At 35.4% G+C, this 18982-nt stretch overlaps 1 protein-coding gene across 2 annotated transcripts; it reads right to left on the minus strand.

Moving 5' to 3' along the window:
- Positions 1-694: 694 nt before the first annotated feature.
- Positions 695-5240, minus strand: gla (galactosidase, alpha). 2 transcript variants are annotated; one of them, XM_065273068.2, is made up of 7 exons: positions 4976-5240; positions 3583-3757; positions 2772-2949; positions 2598-2689; positions 2222-2383; positions 1769-1966; positions 695-1684 (listed from the first exon to the last, which is right to left on the minus strand). In XM_065273068.2, exons 1-7 carry the CDS (start codon positions 5155-5157, stop codon positions 1397-1399), a joined length of 1275 nt encoding a protein of 424 aa, XP_065129140.1. In that variant the 5' UTR covers positions 5158-5240; the 3' UTR covers positions 695-1396. The 2 variants fall into 2 exon arrangements, with proteins under 2 accessions (XP_065129140.1, XP_065129142.1); XM_065273070.2 differs by having other exon boundaries at positions 3558-3757; positions 4976-5118.
- Positions 5241-18982: the final 13742 nt, after the last annotated feature.

Here is an 18982-nt window from a genome sequence, read left to right on the forward strand (position 1 = left end):
TATATATATATATATATATATATATATATATATATATATATTAGGGCTGTCAAAAGATTAATCGCGATTAATCGCATCCAAAATAAAAGTTTGTGTTTACATAACATATGTGTGTGTACTGTGTATAATTATTATTTATATATAAAAACACACCCAATCATGTATATATTAAAAAAAAAATTGTTATATTTATATATAAAATATTTATATTTATATATAATATAAATTATAGAAATGTATATACAGTATTTAAATGCAAATATTTCTTAAATATATACATGAATGTGTGTGTATTTATATATACATAATATTTATACACAGTACACACACATATGCTATGTAAACACAAACTTTTATGTTGGATGCGATTAATCGCGATTAATCTTTTGACAGCCCTAATATATATATATATATATATATATATATATATATATATATGTGTATATATATATATATATATGTGTGTGTGTGTGTGTGTGTATATATATATATATATATATATATATATGTGTGTGTGTGTATATATATATATATATATATATATATATATATATAAAGATATGACATAATTTTTATATTTATATTATAATACAATAGCATTTAATGGCAATATTATAATATAGCCTAATATGATAATAGCAACTGAGTAGTATATTGAGTATATTGTGCTTACCAAAGTAGTAAAATACCAATAAATTGTTCACAAATCCTTTATTTGATTTTCCAAACAAGACCCAACTATTAAAAAAAAAAAACTCCCTGAGGTCAGTTACAAAGTTTGGCAGTACAGTTTCTTAAAATCACAGTACAGTATGAGTTCTGTTGGTATAGAAAGTTTGTATACAAACTTGGGTACAGAGTAGCGATTATCAGAAAAAAGTGATTATATATTTAAGTTAAAGTGCTTTGTGAATTAGTTTAATATTCAGTATAAAATGATGTCTAACTTCATGTAATTCCTAGATGCATATTTTAAATCAGTGGTTCTCAAACTTTTTCCGCGTGTGGCCCCCCTTGTGTACGGTGCATTCCTTCTCACCCCCCCCCCAAAGAAAATTTAATACAAAAAACTGTTCTAAAATGTAACATTTTAATTAAACAAAACATATTGATTCATCCAAAGTAGTGCTGTTGGTTAGTAGCCCTATTTTTTTAGGTTTAATTACACAGAGTTCATGAAAAATAAATGTATTTTATAAAATGTCATAAAAGTGGGGCCCCCTGGCATCATCTTGCGGCCCCCAGTTTGAGAACAACTGCTTTAAACAAAACATTAAAACCTGATTCTGTATATTTCAATAAAGCATTTTATAGAAACTGCAACTCCATCACATTAGTAAGTTTCCCTTTTCTCTGCTTAAACTTCCTTGGTTTTGGTTCACTTTTTTAAGTCATTTCACAGGGTGTCATCAGGTTTGCCTTTCAGAGGGTTAACAGTGAGAAGCGCTGTTCCTGTAGGATTGACTCGGACCACCAACTCTGACAAGAGATCCTGGACACCCAATTCCTTGTACATGGGCAGGATCTGCGTTACATTGCACTTTGGATTGCAGATCTGCCAACTGGGCAGCGTCGCCAAAGAAATGATGAATCTGCGTGAGCCGCCGATCTCCTGTCTATTTATCACTGCTAGGGCCAGTCTGTTACGTGACAAGGGCCGTTCCCATACCTCAAAATTGTCAGACTGTGAACAGAGTGGAATGTTGTACTGTTAATAACCCTTTATGTTGATATGAAAGGAAACAAAGGGTTGGCTAAGAAACATTACCTTGATAGTTCGATAGCCCTGTTGGCCCAGAGGGTCCTGGCTGATGGCAATGATCTGTTTGTTTTGCAGTAGTTCTTTGGCTTTGGGGCAAATGTTTCGCAGGTCGTTGGACATCAGGAGTGGGGCTGCCATAATAGCCCAGAAGGCCATCTGAGTCTGCTGTTGATCATGGCTCAGGCCAAAGTTCCCTATGATCAGCTTGATGTATCAAAACCAAAAATATTTACAGTGGTTTTATGTGTATTAGGCTAGGTTTTATCAAAAACTTATTTACAACTACACATGTAAAAACCACACAATATGTAATTTTTGCCACTAGAGATCGCTAAACAACAACAATGGTGTAGCTTGATGATGTCTGTTTTTTAAATGTACGCGAATGTAATAAAACTAACCTTTTTTTATATATATTCATCTGCTACTAATAATGTCTATAGATGAGATGCTTCATACCATATCAGGGTCATTCCATCCACCAGGTCCTGCTATTGGTACCAGGATCTTCTGATGATCAGCTGTCCAGTCCAGGATGCTTTTCACACTTGCCCACTGGTCAAAGATGTCTCCATAGTTTCGCCAGTGGTTACAGGTCTTGCGAATAGCCTCATAATCAGGCTAACATGTCACCAGGAAGATCAATATTTATAAAATTACTTCAATTTAATTTGTTTTAAAACAATAAACATAAAACAATTATTTATTTACAAAACATTATATAATCAAAGTATGGTAAGAGTCGACTCATATCAAATTGACCAATATAAATTAACTTAACAATAAGAAATACATTTTTCTATTAAAATATTTCAATGTATTTTCCACCTATCACCTGCTGATAATCCCACTCATATAATGGCCATTCACAGGAGTACACAATTCCTCTTCCGGTCTGGTTTAAAGCTCTTGACATGTTTGTATAGCCTAAAAAACATTGAAATGCCAGAGTGACAACAAAGCAAGCAATACTTAATTAAATACTGCCCAAACGAGTGTATGCATTTACCTTCTCCAAACAGATGCCAATCAGGCATAAAGCAACCATCAAATTTTAACAGATCCACGCCCCACTCCGCAAAGGTTTTTGCATCAATGTCATAGTAACCCAAACTCCCAGGGTAATGTTCACATGTGTATTCGCCCACATCTGCATATATTCCCAGCTTCAGACCTTTGGCATGAACCTGTGGACACAAAGCTGTAATGTCATTTCCTCTAATGTTAAACTGTATGCAGTTGAATGGTGGGAATGGCTGCAGTGTTAGTGTGCAGTCACTATTTTTTTACTATATATTTGGATATATTCTTTTTGACTTGCACCTCGGACGGAGTGCGTTTGTTTCATTTTTTGACTAATGGCTGAAGTGTTAACAGCAACAGAACACTAGGGGGCGATATATACCTGACCAAAAATTTGGAGCACTACAAAATATGTTTTTCATATTGTTATAAATTGAAACAAAATAGTGTTAATACCGGTTTTATCATGAAAACTTAATGCTTGCACAAAAGTGAGAGTTTATTCAAAATTCTGAGATTATCTTTAAACCCCTGACACTCCAATCATGTATGACTTTTTGTTCTTTTTAGGAATTAGCTGTTTAGTGTTATTAAGCAGAATATACTTTTACTAACCATGAAGGTAGATTGTAATTGCACCAATAACATCCCTGAAAGTGATACATGAGAGCTACAGTATGTGTGATAAACAGACTAAATGTTTATCACTAAAAAGTATAAAGTTTGAGTGGCATAGGGGTGAGTATACTTCTGTAGGTCCAATGCATGTCACCTCTGTGTTGTCAGCAGACACGTACATAATCAGCCAATTTTTTGATCCCACTAGGAAACCTTTTGGGATCGGCTTGCAGACGGCCCTGGGCATCCCTGTTGTGTGTGGGCCAGCAGTCATCAATGCACACATACTCATATCCAGCATCCTTCCATCCCTCCTTCACCATCACATCTGCCATCTCCATGAACAGCTCCTCTCTGTCAGGACAAACAATGGCATCGAAAGAAAGGACTTATAGTGGTCAACATCTGCCCAGACAGATTTTCTGTGCATGTGGGCATGTGTGAAATTTAGCATCTGTTCTTAACAGTACTCCCTTTGTAGTTTTTACATCGTAATTTAGGTAATATAAAACGTATGGGACTTCTGTATTTGAGTGCCTGGTTTTCTTTTGCTTAATATACTTGGTTATAGCTTTCATAGCTGTCTGTTTCATTTAATATCTGTATGCATATCAGTTATTTTATTTTACATTGACATTTAGGTAGGTAAAGAATGCACAGCCTTGAAATGCACAGCCGGTTGCTAGCATGTGCTATCGTAGCTTGTTATTGTTATTCATAGTATTATTATTTGTGTTATGGTCTTTTTTTATTCTAAATGTATGTGAAAAGAAAATGCTTTTGTCTAAAACTATGAAGTTTTAAAAAAGTAAGTACATTTTCTTTTACTTAGGTTTAAGATGTCAATGCGCATACCCACTAGACATGGGTTATTCTTGTCTTTGGTAGCTCCTGAAGGTTTCATGTATAAAGACTGTACTTTTGCATATATCTGCTAAATTTAAAGCACCTTTGTTTAGAGATAATTTTAAGCCTAACATATTTATACAAAAAAAAACTTCATTTTAAGGTGACTTTAATTAATGTAATACCCTTTTACAACCCACGTGATTTAATAGCCTGTGCGCGCATTTCGGCAGGGGTGGGAATTTTAGGTCGGGTGTGTTTGATTTGGGGTTGGAGCTAAACTTTGCAGTATCGTGGCCCTCCAGGACCAGGAATGCCCACCCCTGTTTTAACGTGTTAGCAACTCAGAAATTTTATTAAAATAAGTCAACTTTTTAAAATAACTTTCTCTGTCTGTGCTGATTCTTGCCATACTTCCGTTTCCAAACTGCGCGCGCATCCGTTGTCACGTCATCATTGTGTACAAACAGTAAAAGGGTCTATTAATCTTGTGTTATCATCCTATGATATATGGGTAGTTAATGTTACTATATGATATAAACTAAATGATTACCATATTTAAATTATGCACATTTAAATTCTGTGGTATTTACAATGTACGTTTTGTTATTGTCTATTATTGTATACTGAGAATGTACTACTGGCCAAAGAATACCTGTTTTTTTTTTTAATAATTTGTCAGTTGGTATTCTATCACATCATACACAATTTACATCAAACGCTCACCTTATGCAGTTTTGGGGGTCCGCATCACAGTCGATGTTACACATGAATCTCTCCCAGTGCAACCAGCCCATGATGGGAGTTATCGCCAGGCCGTTATCCAGCGCACAGACTCGGGTCAATAACGCCACAGCCACGATAAAAAATATGTTTGAGATGCTCATCTCTGCTTTCTGCTCGTGCATGACTGCAAAAAGAGCATAAAGCAGTTGCACTTCCGCGTTGGCAGGCGCGCAGCAGTCAGCTTTGCACGTGCGTTCCCTGTGACGTCACGTGCGCTGTCTGTTTACCATGGACTGTTTACACAAAAGCTGGAGGTAGGTAGTGTTAAGAAATATATGTATTACTAAACATTTTAATATTTGTATTATAAATTCATTTCATTTCTAACATTTCCCTTTTTGGTTTATGTAATTTCTGTTTTATTATTGTTAATATTATTCTAATGTAGCCTAACCCCTGGCTGTTAATCCAAGATACTTTAACTTATTCACTTATAACTATAAACAATACATTTTTCAATGGCGAATGTTTTGCACAGGTGTAAGAAAGCCTGGTGTTGCAAGATAATTAATGTTACACTTAATGATAATGTGGTTGCCATTGCATGATTTATGAGCATACTGAAACCATAATCTGACTTTAATTAGACATAAAGCGCTTAATTTCCAGACCAAACAACCTCTGACCTTTTCACAAATGTCAAGGGTGTGGCAACCCTAATTTCAACCAAAAATTGCATTAAGCTTTGGGGGGGATCAAGCAAGATAAAACCAATTTGTCACTCACAGTAGTTTATATCAGAACCAAGGCAATGGTGCAAAGGCCTCCAAATGTCAGAGTTCAGATTTTTTCTTGTGGTTCCTGATAGATGGACCAGTCAGCAGCATGCTTGGCTTTAGTACTATGGCAGAACCTGAATGTGAAGCGGTAATAAATTCTCAGACTTTTTTGATGTCTGTACTATTTCATAGGATGAGCAGCATCTGCACCTGAGCTGTATTTTTCTAGGGGGTGGATTGTAAGTGCCCAAAGCCCACCCATTTCTCCCTTGTGAGCAAATGCCCATCCATCGTATTTAATTTTGCCACTGTGACATGTAATTGAACTGGCTGTCAACACTGTCTTATGTATAGATATGTTATAAAATAACAGCTTAAAGAAAAAGAGTTATGGGAGGGATGTGTGGGAGAATCCCCAATGTGGTTTGTTGTTTTGTGTCTTATATAGTAGCTAATTTATCAGCATCTTTTCAAAGATCAGTGCCTGTCCTATAGCTCTCCTACAGCTATAACATTTCTCATTAAAGTTGTTATCAAATGTGCCTGTGTAGTAGAGTCCATCTAAAACATTCATTTCTGTTGTCCCAGTCTTCATAGTACATCCATTCAAACAACACGTTGCACTTAATTTCCTTTGTAAGAAAGTGTCAGGCAGTGCTTTATGATCTTTTCAGTATGCACTCCATTCCTGTAAATTTGTAATATTTCATCTAGTAGCTCGATTTCTGGCAAAGCTTTTATGTAAAGAAACAGATAGTGTGTGGTGCTAACAATATCTTAGTTATGGCTTCAGTTCCCATGGAGCACACAAACGTGATGAAAAGCAAAATGTAATTGCATCAGTCTGGGTGGAGCTATGGTTATATACTTCACTAATAAAACAGAAGGTGGAGCAAGACCAAACGTCTCTCTTTAGTGCTCTGTCCCTTTATGAAGATGCCTGTCAAATGGGCAACTTTAGAAATTATGGTCTTAATTATAATTCGAGTATCTGGTTGCTTTGAGAATGGTTTCAAATAATGGTTTGGTTTTTTACCCTCAAACATTATTAACAATGATCTCACAGCAACTCCTTCATTGAAGAGTTACAAGGCTGGTGTGAGAGAGCCCTAGTATATTTTGAGAAAATCAATTTTAATATTGTGATCGATACATGATCCCGCTTGCAGCTCTTTAAGCATCTCAGAGTGAACAGGAATGACCTTCTTGAATGGTATGATTACGTACTTCACTGTAATAGTGTGGCCTTTTACAATCTTTTGTTAGGACCAAATGATCTTTTGCTCTTGTAGTAATTAGATAGAAGTGCTTATTACTGCAGTATTGCCGGTAAATAGGACATGGTGAAATCGATGACCCATGAGAATGCCAGTATATTCCTACATAAAATATGCTCCGTTTTCTCTCTTGCCAAGAGAAAGTCACATTATGTTTTTAATTTAATATTTTGCTTTGATATTTACCAAAAGTTTATTGTAAAATGTTTAAATAGTGCCATTGGTTTTGAAGATGGCAGGACATTTATATCACATGTTAACCAATAGATTTATACTGCATGTGCTATCTGTAAAGTTACAATAAATGTAACATTAATTTATACATTTGAGCACATAGAATAATCTATGCCAAACCAACTGATTGATTCCTTAGACATTGGATGCACCTGTTGTAAACAAAATTCCTGAGCAATAGGATTATAAATAGTTTTATAAAGATCTTCACTTGTTTTATCAATTTGGGATTCTGGTGTTTTTCCTCAATGCACTCCATTGCGAATTGTTCATTACACTAAATGCACACTCTATGTCCTTCTTGTTACACATGAGCAGCACACATAGAAACATGCAATCCACTTGCTGGAGGCTAAATTGAATTAAAATTAGTTTGTGATATTGAAGAATCAATTTAAGGCACGTGTGTGAAATCTTTCCTGCAGTACCTCTTGGTTCATGCTGGAATTATGTTTAAAGCGAATTGCTGCTTCTGAATGACATTACAGGGAGACCAACTCGTAATTATTGTTTTGTTTCTCCATGATATTCATGATTCAGCAGAGACCCTATGTGGTTTGACTCTGGAGTGCTGAGAGTGTGAAAATACCAACTTCTTTTGATGTAAAGACTTGTTTTTCATGTTTATTTCACTTCAGCCAATAATTATGAGCAGCAATATTGTGCATTAGTTGTCAGGGGAATTGCTCGCTCCTGGAAACTAACGTCAACACAAGTTTAAGAGTTTGGGCTTCATTATGTGTTATGCTTCGTACTGTTTTCCTCACCTGAGCTATAAACTGTCACGAAGCGAGAAAGCATCTAATTAAGTTGTGCCTACACGGTTATGTGATTTATTCTGGGTTGTTGTCAAGAAACATGGAGCTGTGCACAGAATGAAAATAGTAATGCCTGGTGGGTCAGGGCAGAATGCATGACCTTTTATAGAAATTTCTATATTAAAATAAAAATATATACACTATATTGGCAAAAGTTTTGGGACACCCTTCCAAATCATTGAATTCGGGTGTTGGTTTCCATGGCCGAGGGTTTCCATGGCCGAGCAGCTGCATCCAAGCCTTACATCACCTAGTTCAGTGGTTCCCAAACTTTTTCAGCGTGTGGCCCCCCTTGTGTACGGTGCATTCCTTCGCGGCCCCCCCAAAGAAAATTTGTGACAAAAAACAGTTTTAAAACTCAACATTTTAATAAAAAAAAAAACATAAAATTAATACAAAAACGTAGTGCTTTTGATTAGTAGCCTTATTTTTTTAGGTTTAATTACACAGAATTCATGATAAATTAATATATTTCATAAAATGTCATAAAACTGGGGCCCCCCTGGCACCATCTCGCGGTCCCCAGTTTGAAAACCACTGACCTTGAATGCAAAGCGTCAGAAAGCACGCCACTAGCAGTGGATACGTGTTCTCTGAAGTGACAAATCTCATTTCTCTGTCTTGCATTCCGACGGACGAGTCTGGGTTTGGCGGTTGCCAGGAGAACGGTACTTGAGAATGGTACTCTTAGTATCTTTCAATAGCAGGGGACTATTTTCGGCCACTACGTAATATCATTGTGCCTGCTGCAGCCATGTTATGGCAGCAAAGTCCTTGATTATTACGCCTGTTCCTAGCCATATCTGCCTAGAAAATCACAACTTTTAATTTTCTGTCGGTCTTAGTACCCGATGTACAGAAGAGTCAAGTTTTAAACTCTTTGGTTATGTTTGAGCGTGATGCTAATGGTCTAATCAGATTCAATGGATTGTGCAAAGCTATGCTAAAAGTGGTAGCGCCAGACCCGGAGATCAGCTGAATGGATTACAAAACGGTAAAAATTAAATGTTTAACTCTAGGGGAGCTGAAAAATTAGCATATTTTCAAAAAAAGTGGAGTGTCCCTTTAAGGATAGGATGTCATTCAGGTTCATGTAAGGCAGGTGTCCTAAAACTTTTGGCAATATAGTGTATGTAAAAATATTATTTATGTGGGCATATCTTTCATATATATATTTTAAATTAATAAATATATTAATTAAGACAATAAATGAGAATTAACTTATAAAGACTTATAAAGTTGATGCGTCATATATTTATTGCATATTCATTGAAATCAGCAAATTTTGTAGTATACTGTATAATGTTGCAAGTATGTGACATTGTTTATACTAGTAAACATTTATACATGCAAAACCAATTCAATGTTTTCATGTATTTACATTACCGGACTCTGTCCTGAATGACAAATGCAAGTTTTCTGGCTATTTTTTCCAGCTAGTGGTTTAAATGAAACATTGTAGGTAGAAGCCAGGAATGCCGGTTTGGACAGCCTGCATATCTCTATAGGCTGCTAGCAGTAAATAATGGGGTGCAGGAACTCCTTTAGCACCTTCCCTCTGGAGACGGGCACGTCGCTGGCCCCTCGACTGAAACACCATCCTCCATGGGTGATGAGGCAAGTCTTAGCTGCTCAGCCACAGTAGTAATAAAAAAAGATGATGTGATTTTTATGAGGGAGACCCCAACAGAGACAAATGTTGTTGATAGTGATAATGATGGTGCTGGGAGTTGGGGGTGGAGGTGAAGAAATGGTGCATGAGCTCAATTCACTTGAGTCCCAGTTACATCTTGCTCTTCCTTTCCGTTTCTCTTCTCTTTCTGCAACACGCTCTCCATTGTTTCCATCCCTTTGGATTTGGTAACACACTTCCCCACCCCCCTGCCACTCCCTTAGACTTATTACTTTGCCGTCCTTGATAGGCAATGGTTACCGTGGCAACAAGGGATGTTCTGTATCACTTGTTTCCCCCCTGAACAGTACTAGACACTAAACACTTTTTGGTTAAGTACAATGAGAACTGCAGATGGTATAAATAACAAACACATTGGGTTATAGAAATGAGGCTCTGACAGACTCTTATTCATGTTTTACAGAGATGTAATTTGTCAAAAAAGATGTCACATATATTTCCATCTTGCCTGCTGTATTGTTTAAATCCCCTTAAACCTTTTTTACTTTTAGTATAAATACTTAAGGCTTAAGCAATATGAACTGGTATGGTCCAAAAACTGAGAAAATTCTCATACAGAAGATATAAGCATTCAAAAGAGTTTTGCGCGTGGCCTAAAAAAGGTCAAAATTTTTATGACATCATCCTACAGTTCAGCTTCTCATCAAATGTCCTGTCCAATCAAATGCTCTTTAGATGAAGCGTCCCGGACTTTACGTTTTGATGCAGTTCGTCTTTGCTGGACTCTACCATAAATTAAAGCAATTGGTTATTTAAAAAAAGGGGGGGGGGGTCTTCTCTATAGTTATGTTCTTCCTGTTTCAGTTAAAGGGACAATAAGTAGGATTTACTCCCATCTAGTGGTGAAATTGTATTTTGCATTCAAAAGAATAGTGCTCTCTAGCGCATCACTTTTCCAAATGCGTGTTGCAACTACGGTAGCCGTTATGTAATCACTGATCTCCTTGTCTGTTTCAGCTGGTTCACGTGTTCTGAATGAAAACGCATTGTGGAAACGTGTTGGTAGGCTGCTTTTTGTCCCTCTCTGCTAGTTTATCAGTATGGTTGAATGACATGGAAGCCTCCTTGGACTTACATCGTTCAATGTAAGCAAAGAGAAGAAATTCTAAGCTTACTAAGAAAAGTCATTGGCAGAGGTCATTTGACACTAACAAGGACATATTTATGAATAAAGACATTGATTTTGATTAATAAAACACTTAAAGGGAGTGGGACATTCCACTTTTTTTAAATATGCAAATTTTCCAGCTCCCCTATAGTTAAACATTTGATTCTTATCATTTTGGAATCCATTCAGCTGATCTCCGGGTCTGGCACTAGCACTTTTAGCATAGCTTAGCATAATCCATTGAATCTGAATAGACCATTAGCATCATGCTAAAAAATAACCAAAAAGTTTAGATTTTTTTCCTTTTAAAACTTGACTCTTCTGTAGTTACATCATGTACTAAGACAGACGAAAAATTAAAAGAGACAATTTTGTAGGCAGATATGGCTAGGACTATACTCTTATTCTTGCATAATAATCAAGGACTTTGCTGCTGTAACATGGCTGCAGCAGGCATAGTGATATTACGCACTCCCCGAAAATAGTCCCCTTGGTTACTTTCAATAGCAGGGGACTTGTACTTTTAAAGGTATACAAAACACCTTAGGGACCTATTTAAAAGTATAAGTTAAATATTTTGTACCCCTAACATTAATCTCGTACAAAATTGGTCCTTAAAGGTGCACATAGGCCATTAATATTGAACCCAAAAAGATACAATAATTCAAAGTGTTGTTTATCCATCAAGGTACAAAGATATTCCTTTGAGGGTACCACCCCACTAACAGATAAGGTACAGTTCTGACAAAAAATGCATTTCTATGCAACTTTCTATGCAATCACATTTAATACAGGCATTGATGATGTGTTGTGTCTTTTGTTAAGATTTAAAGCTGCATTTTATTGCAAGTGCATGAAAGTACAAGCTCATGGTGAGTATTTAAAATGTCGTCTTTTGTCTCTTCTCTCCATAAAAAAAATACAATTAAATGTTTTGGCATGACATGAGAGTGAGAAATTCTGTCAGGATTTTAATTTTCTATCTTGTATTAAGTTTAGCCTAGACAGTATTTTATAAGAATGGTTTAAACTTTTCAAAGTGTAAGTCTCTTTCTGAAACCATGCCCAAAATGAGCAATAACAAGCTTGAATAATTCCTTTAAATGACAATAGGAACTCAGAAAATGCACAGAATTTTCCCTTGAAGAAAAAAGGAAGATAACACAACAGTTTCTACCAATTCCCTTGCTTGTATATTGATTTGTGCTTTAAAAAAATAAAAGAAAGAAAGATTTTCTTATCAATATGAGCAAAAATTTCTTTACTAAACCAATGAGAATGTAAAAAGCAGACATTACCTTAAGTCTAAACAATTATTCATTAATATGCTGAAGATGGCATTCTAAAAAATCCAATTTGATATTTAACAGAAGGATTTCCCTCCTCCTTAATTGGTCTGGAGAAAATGACCTTTCTATTTATTGCAGTCCAATTCTCTGTAAAGCCACTGGGGCAGCGCAGAGGTTATTCTTCCCAACTTGGACAGATGTGTCTTCTGATTTTTGGAGGGTGATGAAGTGATGAAGCAAGAGGGCTCATATAGGGTAAGGCTTGGATGTATCCACATATCCATACTTGCGTACACATCATGTCAAATGCTTCCTGCTTGTCTGTCTGAATTAAACTGCCTTAGTAATCACTAAGAATAAAAAGAAGATAGTTTCACAGCTTTTGTTCAGGGCTGGTGAACGTTCTTGCTGTGCATGAACAATCTAAGAGTAACTATTGAGTGTTTTCAGGAATAAAGTGGGCTTTGTGTGTGTAGCCCCCATGTGTGTGCCTGTTGTCATGGTGACAGACAGCCAGTAATGTCTGCCTGCTGATGGAGTACTCTGTATTTTACAGGACCCTTGGATTCACCACAGGAATGGTAAGAATTGTAAAGCTATTGCACTTTAACCTGTCTGCCTGTGGTTTAGGAACGTCTGCCTTGCTTTCACCGAAAAGTCATTATTTCTCACCCCACGCATCTGACCCACAGCACTGATTCAATGTCAACATGCTGAAGAAAGAGAACCCAGGTTGTGCTTTTCAAGCCGTCTCTAAGGCATTAAAGTGTGAAGGATGTGGAGAATGAACTGGGGGGAAAATCATCACTTTAAACATGATTGCATTGGAAGTGAAAGGTTTTCTGAGGGGCAGTGAAGCCTATACAAGGAGCAAGGAAGGTTGTAATCTAAGGAATAGTTCAAACATTGACATTCACTTTTTAAAATCGAACCCACTTGGGTTTATACGAGCTTTGCGCAATGTTCCAAAATATTAAGATCCATATGATATATGTGTGGAATAGACTTTCAATTCAATTTCATTTGGCTCTTAAATCATACCATATCTATGGTGCAGACTAGACGTCAACGAAGTCTTGTCTCATCGGATCTCATGTGGCTCATAATGTCATGGTGTTAAATGCCATGTACGATTTGGGAGGTCCAGTAGAGGTGAAGATTATAAGTGAATAATGACTTCAGTTTCAGCCTGTTCCTCACACAGACCTAACACCTAAAATAAAGCAATTTTTGGTATTTGAATTTCATGGTGCTATATGAAAATAATAAAAAAATTATTTGCGTGTGTTTAAATAATGCATTGGGCATTTGAATGAAATCATGTAAATTCTAGATTGTGAACTATTTCTTTTAAGAATCTTGCATTTTCTTAGGTTAAAATACATTGTTCACGTGTGTAATATGTTAAGTGCAATACTAAGTTGTTTAGTACTTGAAGCAGTATTTATTTATTAAATCACCTACCTTATATATTCTGTTTTTGTTTGTTTGATACCTTTTTTTGCGCCGTTAGGATTGACACTAAATTTCATTATACCTTGTGCAATGACAATAAAGGGTCTAATCTAATCTCTTTTGTCTCTTTTGCCTTTTCCCTACCAGCCAATCATACCAAAGAGAGAAAGACAAAGGGTCACAGGTCAAAAACAACCAGTTTTCACTGCAAATATTATGGATGTAGAAGTGAGCATACAAGTCAGCGAACCCTCACGTGTGATGAAATAAACAATGCATTTGATAATTGTGAAAACTGTTTAGCAAAAGATGTGTGATTTCCTGCTGGATAAATGAAAATGCCACAGAAATGTGAGAAGCGAAGCAATTAAAAAAATGGCCAGATCCTCTTACCACACTTACCGGTATATAATTTCATATGATTTTCTCAGTTGGCCCACCTCAGGCAACTCAGCTTGAAACTATTAAGCAGCAGTTTGAAAGAGGGAAAAGGAATGATGTAAAGAAATTAAATAGAGGAGAGAGAAAACCGTATCAGACCATATCAGTCTGGGTCAGGTCACTGAGATCCTAATGAACAGTTGTTCTTTTATTACATCTCCAATTCTCAATTACGCATTAATCTGTTTGACTTCTCATCTTTTCATTCCACAGGGTCGGTGTGAGGAAAGATTAAGTGATTACAATTAGACATAAAATCCTAATAGAAAATAATCTTGCATCCCATTTCCGATTATTTTAAAATGCAATTATTATCTTTTTAAGATGTTTATTATAAAGTGATTTCATCACCATTAAGCCGAGTTCTTAAGCACAATGGCTTTAAATCATTTGTCAAATTTTGTATTTTGTAGTTCTCAGGGCTAGATAGATTTCATTAACTATACATTGTGTAACATCATCCCATCATCATTTTTTTTAATTATCTGCAAATTATCTGTATTAGCATCTTCTTATTCTCTTAATCTCTTTCCATCTGTATCCTGCATTCTTTTTATTCGGACTTAGCCAGAATCAGCTTGAATGATATGTAGTGTTAAAGGCAGATGGCAACAGTGAGAAATGTAGCTTTTTTGAAAGATTGAAAGCATTTCTTTAGTATGGGGCGGAATGGGTGGAATTTACCCCAAAAGCATTCTCACTGCGTCGATGCGCTCCATATTCTTAATAACTACCTCTGCTCATTTTTAACAAGGTCTGTAAAGTTGTAAGTAAGGAATAATTGATGACGGGCCGTTGAATTATAAAGAAAAATGCACACGTGGTAATGCGGCACGATGCAAAGCGAAGTTTTTTTTAAATAATTCAAAGGACAGGAGTCAATTATTCCACTTATACCACAGTTACCACAAACATTGCTCTGGTGGTTATTTCAAGACCCGATAATCAATAAACAACACAAACATTTTAGAATAATGCATTTAACAGGCCCATGGTATAAAAATCTACCAAACATCTCATTTTGACCTTCAGGTTTTATAAATTACAGGGCATTAAGCTTAAGGTTGGATCTGAAGGATGGGCAGCTGGACAGGAAGAAAAATATTTTGTTCCTAGTTTCTAAAATTAGTTTTCATCAGTAATGGTTTCTGTGTGGCTCAGACAGTATACGTGTGAGGGATGGAGAAAGAAAGAAAGACTATTAGATATTGAACAGACTTGCATAATCTCAACTACATTTTTATTTCTACAGGATCAGACTATTTTTAAATGCGATATACAAATATGCATGATGTGACACTGTATATTCTCTCGTATATATGAGTTAAAGCCTGTTCCTTTAATGTAGATATGCTGTTCACTGAGAAATAGATCTTGACAGGAGCATTTATAAGGCTGTCAGGGAACATCTGAAGACACAGGATCACCAAAATACAATCCATACAACCCTGAGAGGCCGACGAAAGCGATCAAATATCTGATAGGTACATTTCAATACATATTGACAAGCCAGCTCATATATAACAGATTATAACATTATATAATCATGCACTTTAAGAAATGAATACATGATTACATTGATTTGGGAAAAAGAAAAAAATATTAAAATGGTCCCAAACTGTCACTGGGACAGCGAAAAGGTCCTAATATGTACCATTTAGGTACAGATATAAACCTTTGGTACCAGTATGTACCTCTGTGGTTTAAATATGAAAAAAAATCTGACAATGTATAGGGTCTAACTAACATAGAGTACAAATGTCTAAGCATTTTTTAAATGATTTTACTCTAAATTATATTTTTATATTTTTATAGTTGAAATGAAAAATTAACACGAATGTCCTCTTTAATTTTAATGACAGCGTGCATTGCATGTTTGTACAAAACCTGATGATTCATTTTATCACAGCATGATTTGATATAAATAAGTCTGACCTTTCATACTAAGTTAACAACGTCAGTATGACTAATTTGCTTACATTTTATTTTTGATCTAACAGTGCCAAATCTAAAACATTTCTTACTAATCATTTATCATACTTTTTTTTGCTTATTTCCCATGTATTAAACAGTTATTTCCAAATTCACATTAGAAATGTTTAAGCATGTTGTGATGAATGGCTAATTGATATTTATTAATATAATTAAGTTATGATATTAATATAATAACATTTCTTTTTATAAATTGATATTTACATTTATTTAGAGACAGGCACTGTACAACCCTATGGGTTTCTATAGATTTCAAGTTTTGTAGAAGATGTGAATAGGAAATTGATTCTTACAATATTATTTTCTCTAGGGACCCATTAACATTGTACTCAGTTGTTGATTATCTCCTTGGGTTGTTGCAAGGACAGTCCCAAGATAAGATCTGACCTGTTCATTCATCATACCGACAGCCCTGTCCACTTCCCAAGTTATTGAGTGCTTACATGAAAATGAGCAATAAATGCAAAGACCTAAGTTGCTCTCCTGAGACTGTGACTAATGCGTTTGGCTTCTGCTTTCTGGTGAATTGAACAGAATTCTTAAGGGGAAAAGGGGATTTCATGGGTTTGTAAAGTTAATTCATAAACGCATGTTTGAGACAGACAGTCACCTTTTAATGAATCAAATATTGTTTTCAATTTCCTTAAATCTTAACCTCTTTGTAACATGACATTCTTTGGTTTGATTTATAGGGCGCAAACTATGCCTTTGTAGTATCTAAGAAGATTTTCTAAATCTGCAGCCCATGACTGACAAACACAAAATGGGACTGTGATTTATAGCATATAAAGTGACATGCCTCCTCCCTTTCGATGTGCCATACCCAGTGCCGCCTGTATCACAGATACAGAAACTCTAATGGATTTCAATCAGAGAGGAAATTACACAGATGCCTGTGAGATTGCTCCATGGTGTTTCCCTCCAATAAGCAACAAGGATTCATAAGCTAACATCATAACGCTGCTACACATCCTCACAACATAAAAACTTTTACAAATGGGTGTAAATCCGATCTGCAGGTGTCCTGTGACACTCAGAATATGTGTGTAATAGAGAGCAGAAATGGAGATAAAAAAGATAGAGCTGAAAAAACAGAGAGATAGGCTGTTCAATCGAGGCCACCCTGAATAATCAATAAAATTGAAGGTTTCCTGGGGATTTCTTTATCCTTTTCTTCCTTTTTGCAAAAAACCTGCTCAGAGACAGTAAATTCAGTATCCCACTGCTCAAAAAGCTCATTGAAAATGCATTCATTGTGAAATACAATAGCCAATCTTTTTGACATTTGCCTATTGCCCTCCGATTTCCTTTTGAAAAAAAATCTACTTAAACTGTCAGCATGTGAGCTGGGCTTAAGCGAATATGTCAAGCCACCGCATTTGCTCAAATTGAAAAACCTTAAACTGTCCAAAGCCAGCTGCCATTTCAGTGGGATGTTGAGTAAAGAAAAAAATATTTCCATCATCAGACTCACTTGTTTGAAATAGACAGTGGCTGAAATCCTGACAGAAACAGATTAGGGCTGACAAGGACTTATTTGCTTAATGGGATTCTAATAACATCTTCACAGAGTTGTACACTTGATACAGAATGACAGGTTATGAAGATTTGATTTCTGTATATATTGTAAGGGATAGTTACAATTCTGTCATAATTTCCTCACTCTCACGTTGCTCTAAACCTGTATGAGTTTCATTATTATGTTAAACACAAAAAACTTTTGATAAATGCATGCAGTTGAGAATAGACCATTTGCGTGTTTGCAAACAGAGATGACGTTTTTGTGGGCGGAGCCAAACTGGTGGCAGAAAGTGTGAAGTGTTTTTTAGTGTTTTAGCATTCAACTGTGATTGTTATGGATCCATCTTTTTCCTGATTTTATTATTTCTTCCTTATATTTATAGCCTAGGTGTTTGTTCTAAAACTATTCAAAAACTATTATGTTTACATACAAATTGAAATGCATAGGCATGTTTATATAATAATAACACTTTACATCGTGTGTGTGTGTGTGTGTGTGTGTGTGTGTGTGCGTGTGTGTGTGTGTGTGTGTGTGTGTGTGTGTGTGTGTGTGTGTGTGTGTGTGTGTGTGTGTGTGTGTGTGTGTGTGTGTGTGTGTGCTATATTTATATATTTATTAAGTATGTAAACATAATAATTTTAGAACAAACAGGAAGAAGACATAGGCTAAGATATAAAAAGAAATAATAGAAAACGAAAAACAAGAAATATTTAATAAATGGTAATATTATTGCTTTTTCAGTATAACCCATTCAAATCTTTAATCTTTTTTTAAATAAATTATAAATGTAACGTGATGAAAACACAATAAGAAACACATAGAAGGAACAGACAGAAGACCGGACATCTTCTTTAATTATTTTCTATTCTAATTAGGCTATTAATAGACTTTCAGATGATTTCATCACTCCATTCGCTCCATTTAATCTTGCTCGTTTCACGTGTAATTCATTTCCACAGTTTTTCTGCCACCACATCGCGCGCGGCTTGCAGTGACGTAACTGTGACTATTCCCATTGACTTTCATAGTATTTTTTTTATTTATTTATTTTAGCTTGGCCCTAATAGGTACCAGAGGCGGACACTACTTAAGTATTTTTACTTTCTACATAAAAGTACATTTTTAAGTATTCGTATTTTATCAGTGTTTTTCTTTGGAAAACATTCCAAAGCATATTATCATCAATTTTTCTCCACTACATTTCATAATTTCAACTTTTTGGTTTATATCTAATAGTTAAGCACATTAAACGTCTAGTTTTTTTTTTACTTTTACTTAAGTAAAAAGTACTTGTACTTTTACTCAAGAAAAGTAAAAGTACACCATTTTATGTCATTATGTATTAAATCAATTTTAATATGCAATATAAAATGAATACACAGTGATTCTATGCTTTAGA

The sequence above is a fragment of the Paramisgurnus dabryanus genome, chromosome 16 (assembly GCF_030506205.2).
Source record: "Paramisgurnus dabryanus chromosome 16, PD_genome_1.1, whole genome shotgun sequence".
Classification (NCBI taxonomy): domain Eukaryota; kingdom Metazoa; phylum Chordata; class Actinopteri; order Cypriniformes; family Cobitidae; genus Paramisgurnus; species Paramisgurnus dabryanus.